We start from the raw sequence: 7,226 nt of genomic DNA on the forward strand, positions 1-7,226 counted from the left end.
GTAGTGATTGAACAGCAAAATTGTCAATGTTCTACAGTGATAAAGTCAATGTCCAGATCTCTTATCATTCAAGAATGTGTTGTCTACAAGCATCATTGAAACAGCCTGGAGCAGATATACCAGGAAGAACAGGCACAAATTATTATGCAAACAGTATTTTACTTTCAGAGCATTTTATTTTGGGTTACTAGGTGAAACAAGACATAAGACATGAATTTTCACTGTTGTATTAGCTGTACAGAATGTTCAAAAAGTGTGCTTTAAATTAAACAAAAGCCTAACATATGGAAAACAAAAAAAATCCAATAGGCTATTACTAATTTTTCAGCCTTTGACCAAATGTTTTTTCATTTGTGGCCAAAAATGTTCATTTTGTTGCATCCAACAGGTAAGAAAAAATCCATTATGCCACAAGTCCAACAGGCCAAAAGCCCAATAGAACAACAAGCTAACAAGTCAAACGGCAAATCTGCTAAAAGAACAACAGGTCAACCTGAACAAGTCAAGGCCTTAAAGGTCTCGAATAAAAAGACTTGCAAAAACACTAACAGACCATAAGTTAAACAGTTAAAAAAAAGCCCACTAGGCATAAACTGAGTTAAAATGTGCAAATATGCACACACAGCAAGTGCACAACAGGCAATTATGTGGTACCAGAGGTTAAGTGTCAAGTCTAACAGTGCAGTTAAAATGAGCCCCAGCAGCTGCTGTTTTAGGTCAATGGCAAAGGCCAAAAGCAAAGTAGTGAATTTACAAGATTCAAGTGTGCTCAGAAATCCCACATGAATTTAATCACTAATGGCTAATTTCAGCGCATTTCCATGTCAAGTACGAAAAGTACTATAACATCATCTGAAGACTATTAACTATTAGCTATTTAACACTAAATGTTCAGTGCAGCAACAGCTATGTGTAAAAATTCAGAGACCCGTGATCAACTCCATCAGTCACATTCCTCTGCTATTTCAGGATTACCAAACGGTAAAGTCCAGGATTATAATTATAAACGGTCACACCATCTGCTGAGGGTTTTGCATGCCTGAGTCCAGCGAGATGCAGTCGGGGCGGAAAGCGAGAGCACTGCGGAGAGGGCATGGGAATATTTGAAGTTTGTAACTGGATGCATTTAACCCCCCCTTAGGCTAGGTCAGTGGCAGCCCCAGAGCTCCAGCATGTGCATGTATGTGTGTGTGAGTCTTAGGCACACTGCAGCAGGGGGTCTGGGAGTTTTTTAAAGAAGCGCTGTTTAATTTTGTGATTGTATATCCAAACACTTCACACTGAAAACACAAACCAGATCTAGTCCGACTGCCCTTTGGCCCAAATACAGAAAGCACTCTCTGAGATTCTATATTCAACTACTGCTGTCTTCACTTGAGATTTATGATCCATCATATGTTTATTTGTAGAAATGGAATCAGCACCAACATGTATGCTCCAGCCCTTCTGTATTTACTTCATAAATATACATTGTTTTTGCAAGTAGCTTCAGTTACCTAAAAAAACATCTACATCTCCACTATTCATTTTGATTTACATACTTTTACTATTACTTTTTACTTTTACTACTATGTCTCACTCTCGGCTGGACTAAAGGCACTGGCAAAACTTGTGGAATAAGGACCACAAATGGCTGAATTGGCTGTGTTTTGAAGAAAGGAGTGTTACAGGCGCTGTGTGTGGACAATGGAATGGTGGCATGACCAGGCCAAAAGTGCAACAGGCAAAGAGCCCAACAGGCCAACAGGCAAAAAGTGCAACAGACCAACAAGCTACATGCCCAGCAGTATAAACAAAAAGCCCAACACAAAAAAAAACAACTGGGCAATAACAGACCAAATGGTAAGAAAAAACAACAACAACAACAACTAGAACTGTTAACTTTTTTATTTGTCCCAAATTACAAGCAAAAATCCCAACAGACAAAATATCAAACTAGTAAAACCAAACACAGTAAAAGACACCAAACACTTAAAAACAAATAGACCATTGGGCAAAAAGCCAAACAGGCCAACATGTTAACAGCCCAAATGTCCAAATATCTAGAAGCCCATTAGGTCTCAAACCCAACAAGTGGAAAAAAATAGTATCCCAATAGGCAACAAAGCCTAATAGCCCAACAAATGATTAGCCCAATAAACCAAAAGCGTCAGAAATTATCAATAGCAAATGTACAATTAGCCAAACAGGTTAACAGACCAAAAGCCTAACAATCCAAAAGCCCAAAAGGAAAACAGATTAAAAGACGAAAGCCTGGAAAGTCAACAAGCAACAAGTCAAATAGGACAACAGGACAGCCCAAAAGTCTAAATATCCAGAAGCCCAAAAGCCCAAAAACCCAACAGGTGAAAACCTCAGTAGCTCAAAAAGTAACAAGCCCCATAGGCCAATAAATGAATAACCTTAAGTCCTACAATCTAAAAGCACAATAGTCCAAAGCCTTAGAGGCTATGAGAGCATATGCACAATGAGCAAAAACACTAAAAGACCAAAAGCTCCGCACGCCAATAGCTATCTGTGACAAATCCAATGGGCCAACAGGTTAACAATTAAAAAACCCTATAAGCCTAAAGCCCAACATTTGAAAAATCCTATAAGCAAAACAGTTCAACAGATTAACATCCCAAAATTTCAACAATCTAAAAACACATTGGACCATAATTCTAACAAGCTATCAAAAACTTTAATATAACTTACATTACCAAAAACTCAAAAAGCATGCAAAAAGCAGAAGGCCTAAGAGGACAAACAGCATCAACAGATAATAGAAGCAACCACCTACTCTCCTCTACCTGTATTTTTATCTGTTTACCTGTCTAACAGTTTGATGGATTTTCATTTTATGCCCTGTGATTTTATTTCTTCATGTAAGTGAGATATTTATTGAGATTACTGTTTTGTTGTGAAAGTAGCGAATTTACAAATTCAGGCATTTTTAATTACTTTATCCAAAATTCTAGCACTTCGCTATGTAACTGTCCATCTATGTCCAAAGTCTTTAAGGCAGGAGCTCAGGTAGAGCCCAGCAGGCCCCACGCACGCGCTACATCCTCACTTCACCCACCTAACCAAAATAGAAGCTGCGCAGTCAGTCAACAATCACTGCAGGCCGTCCGTTATACTCAACTCACACACACACACACACACGCACACACGCATGCACACACACACACACGCACAGCCTGGCAGGCATGTATCATATCTAACTTACACGATACTAACAGGCTAATTACACTCTGAGCTATAACGGCGTGGGGACTGGAGCGTGCGGAGCAGCACGTGAGGTTTAACCCGAGCCCAGCGCTCAGAGACCGGGGTAAAGTTAGATAAACTCACGGTAAAGTCATTCATACTCTCAGAAAAGCACTAAAACACCCGCTCAGAACCACGTTCACACACCACAGACTGTCCAAAACATTATCACACCATGAGGGAGAGAGAGAGAGGGAGAGAGAGAGAGAGAGAGAGAGAGGGGGGGGGGAGAGGAAGAGGGAGTTCTATCAGAGGAAAAGTTTGAGTTTGTTAGTTTCTTTACCAGAGCTAGTGTTCAGTAAAGTTCTTCTTCCCTCCTCAGAGTAAAAACAAGCTCCTCTCAGGCGCCCCACCGACAACAATCACCACCATTCATCGCGGTATGGCAGGAATGTTCCCAAAGCTCCAGCTAAACCAGCCCCAGGGTCCTAAAGCCCCCTGGACCCCACAGCAAACATGCCCCCTGCTGCTGGATTCACCATATACAGCCAAGTGGTCAGTCAGCTGGATGTCTCACAGACCAGCTCCATAACTGCCTCAGACCAGCTCCAATACTGATCCAGCCCTGTCTCACACCAGCTCCAATACTGATCCAGCCCTGCCTCAGACCAGCTCCAATACTGATCCAGCCCTGCCTCAGACCAGCTCCAATACTGATCCAGCCCTGTCTCAAACCAGCTCCAATACTGATCCAGCCCTGCCTCAGACCAGCTCCAATACTGATCCAGCCCTGCCTCAGACCAGCTCCAATACTGATCCAGCCCTGCCTCAGACCAGCTCCAATACTGATCCAGCCCTGCCTCAGACCAGCTCCAATACTGATCCAGCCCTGCCTCAGACCAGCTCCAATACTGATCCAGCCCTGTCTCAAACCAGCTCCAATACTGATCCAGCCCTGCCTCAAACCAGCTCCAATACTGATCCAGCCCTGCCTCAGACCAGCTCCAATCCTGATCCAGCCCTGTCTCACACCAGCTCCAATACTGATCCAGCCCTGCCTCAGACCAGCTCCAATACTGATCCAGCCCTGCCTCAGACCAGCTCCAATACTGATCCAGCTCTGCCTCAAACCAGCTCCAATATTGATCCAACCCTGCCTCAGACCAGCTCCAATACTGATCCAGCCCTGCCTCAGACCAGCTCCAATACTGATCCAGCCCTGTCTCAAACCAGCTCCAATACTGATCCAGCCCTGCCTCAAACCAGCTCCAATACTGATCCAGCCCTGCCTCAAACCAGCTCCAATACTGATCCAGCCCTGCCTCAAACCAGCTCCAATTCTGATCCAACCCTGCCTCAGACCAGCTCCAATACTGATCCAGCCCTGCCTCAGACCAGCTCCAATACTGCTCCAGCCCTGCCTCAGACCAGCTCCAATACTGCTCCAGCCCTGCCTCAGACCAACTCCAAAACTGCCTCAAACCAGCTCCAATACTGATCCAGCCCTGCCTCAGACAAGCTCCAATACTGATCCAGCCCTGCCTCAGACCAGCTCCAATACTGATTCAGCCCTGCCTCAGACCAGCTCCAATATTGCTCCAGCCCTGCCTCAAACCAGCTCCAATACTGATCCAGCCCTGCCTCAAACCAGCTCCAATACTGATCCAGCCCTGCCTCACACCAGCTCCAATACTGATTCAGCCCTGCCTCAGACCAGCTCCAATGTTGCTCCAGCCCTGCCTCAGATCAGCTCCAAGACTGATCCAGTCCTGCCTCAGACCAGCTCCAATGTTGCTCCAGCCCTGCCTCAGATCAGCTCCAAGACTGATCCAGCCCTGCCTCAGACCAGCTCCAATTCTGCTCCAGCCCTGCCTCAGACCAGCTCCAATTCTGCTCCAGCCCTGCCTCAGACCAGCTTCAATACTGATCCAGCCCTGCCTCAGACCAGCTAATAATGCCCCAGCCCATACCTAGTCCAAATTTTGTCTCTGTGTTGTCCAGAGTTTGTTTCTTTAGTTCAGCAGTTAGCTAGCTAGTAGCGTTGGGGTCCTGGGTTCAAGTCCCTATCTGGGTGAAGTTTCCATGTTTACCCTGTGTCTGCATGGATTACCTCTAGGGACTCCAGTCTAAAAACATAATGATCATGCCCCCTGCTACACAAAATGAACTGTTTTTTCACAGGTATAACTGCATAGTGTTAAATAAACTTTTTTGTTTACATTAATAGTGTAGGCCAGTAGCTTAGCCTGTTCCACCTCAAGGTTTGTCTGTCTAAAACTAAATACCAAAGCCAATAACAGCCAAACAGCTTAGTAGCAATATGTGAGTGAGTGGTCGTACCACACAGCATGTCCAGAGACTGCTGGTGCTGGTGTATTCCAATGTGATCCAGCCACTGCGCAACATCATTAGGAATCCAGTCTGCTGGCTCCATATTTGCTCCCAGTTCTGAAACACAAACACACAGTTCAGGACTTCATTTCTGTCATCTCTAGTAATTAGTTTGGCATGTAAAATTTGATAATGAAGTGTTACGTCAGGGGATGCCTTGATAATCCCGGGTGGATGAGACATTTCATTTCTAAATTTTGTCATGTGTATTCCAGTGCTTTTTTACCTGTTCACACACACACACAAAAAAACTGATTTGGGCCACATTTAATCTCATGTGTGAACGTAACTTTTACTTTTACTAGCCCTAAAAACCTTGCCTCATATTTTCATATAAGTCGCATTTGTGTTTTCATAGTTTCCCTTTTTTAATAGATAAAAGAACAAATCTACAGATCAGATCATCAATTTTGATCAAACATCTGCCGATCAAACAGATTTTATCCAAACATTTGTCTGAGCTGTCTGTAAGCTTCAGTCAAAAAGAAATCTGTCATCTGAAGGTTTGGTCTCAGAGCTTTGAGATTGTTTCTGTTTGCAGTAATTATGCAGCTAATTTGCATATTATTGGCCCGTTGACGCATGAACTCCACCGATGACAACAGTAAGTGTGTCTTATCACAACACAGCAGTTACAATTTCTTCTTCTTCTATTTGGACTAGAAAATAAGTGATTTAACATGTAACAACTGTGAAACCCTTTCTGGATCTAAATACACAGACATGCCAAATGTCATGGGACAGGAACTAAAATCGTGCCCCACGACTTTTGCCATGTCCGATGGAAGATGAAGAACACCATACTGACCAGCATGTGGGATATGCATGTGGGTCCAGTGCATTGAATTTGGTCACCAGACGTCACCGTCACCAATCATTACAACCCACTGTGCTGTCCACTATGGGGGGTAATGCCCTCTGTGACGTATACATAGGTGACATTGTGACACTGTCACTTGTGGTAACATTTCGCAACCAATTTACACACTGCTGTGCCATGACTTTTGGCATTTTGGTTTACATATAATTCTGAGGTGTTTTGAGAGACGTTGGAGAAAAGAATTATATAAATGTCAGAGACTCACACATTCGGAATTGTGAGTAGATAATTGAGAGTTATACCGAGAACACACACACACACACACACACACACACACACACAAAGAGAATTCAATTTCTTACTCGCTGTTCTTCCCCTTTGATGTTTACATCTGCCTCTCTCCTATCTCTCCTAATCTCTATCTCTCTATCTCACACACTGATTCGTATCTTCAAAGGTGAGACAGAAAACTTACCCAGTGATGAAGATGACGATAACAATAATGAAGATGAGGATGATGATGATGGTGTTCAGTTACAGCCTCAGTTTTCAGATGTTTAAGTTTTACAGTTCTTGGTAGAACAACTTTAGAGCAGCGCAGTCTGTGGATCTACACTCTACGTCTCTGTATGTGTGTGTGTGTGTGTGTGTGTCTGTGAGACGCCACAGTGCCGCAAAATATGTGCCTCTGTCCTGACATGCCAAGTTCAACATGCACTCTCTTTTCCTCTTTCTCTCTCTCTCTCTCTTTCTGCCCAGACATGCTAGGATCAGCACCATACTATCAAAAGGCCTTGGAATGGAAAAACAAGGGGATAAGAGG

At 43.7% G+C, this 7,226-nt stretch overlaps 1 protein-coding gene across 2 annotated transcripts in view; it reads right to left on the reverse strand.

Moving 5' to 3' along the window:
* amotl1 (angiomotin like 1) overlaps positions 1-7,025 on the reverse strand; it is a 31,048-nt gene extending 24,023 nt beyond the window's left edge. Inside the window, exons 1-2 of one of the 2 annotated variants that reach the window (XM_022679204.2) lie at positions 6,879-7,025; positions 5,533-5,640 (exon numbers count right to left, since the gene is read on the reverse strand). In XM_022679204.2, the coding sequence (XP_022534925.2) occupies positions 5,533-5,626 (94 nt within the window). In that variant the 5' untranslated portion in view covers positions 5,627-5,640; positions 6,879-7,025. Of the gene's footprint in view, positions 1-3,535; positions 3,715-5,532; positions 5,641-6,878 lie in introns of those variants that run through there. The other variant, XM_022679205.2, reaches the window with a different exon arrangement.
* Between the last annotated feature and the right edge of the window lie 201 nt (positions 7,026-7,226).

Source organism: Astyanax mexicanus, chromosome 4, assembly GCF_023375975.1.
Source record: "Astyanax mexicanus isolate ESR-SI-001 chromosome 4, AstMex3_surface, whole genome shotgun sequence".
Classification (NCBI taxonomy): domain Eukaryota; kingdom Metazoa; phylum Chordata; class Actinopteri; order Characiformes; family Acestrorhamphidae; genus Astyanax; species Astyanax mexicanus.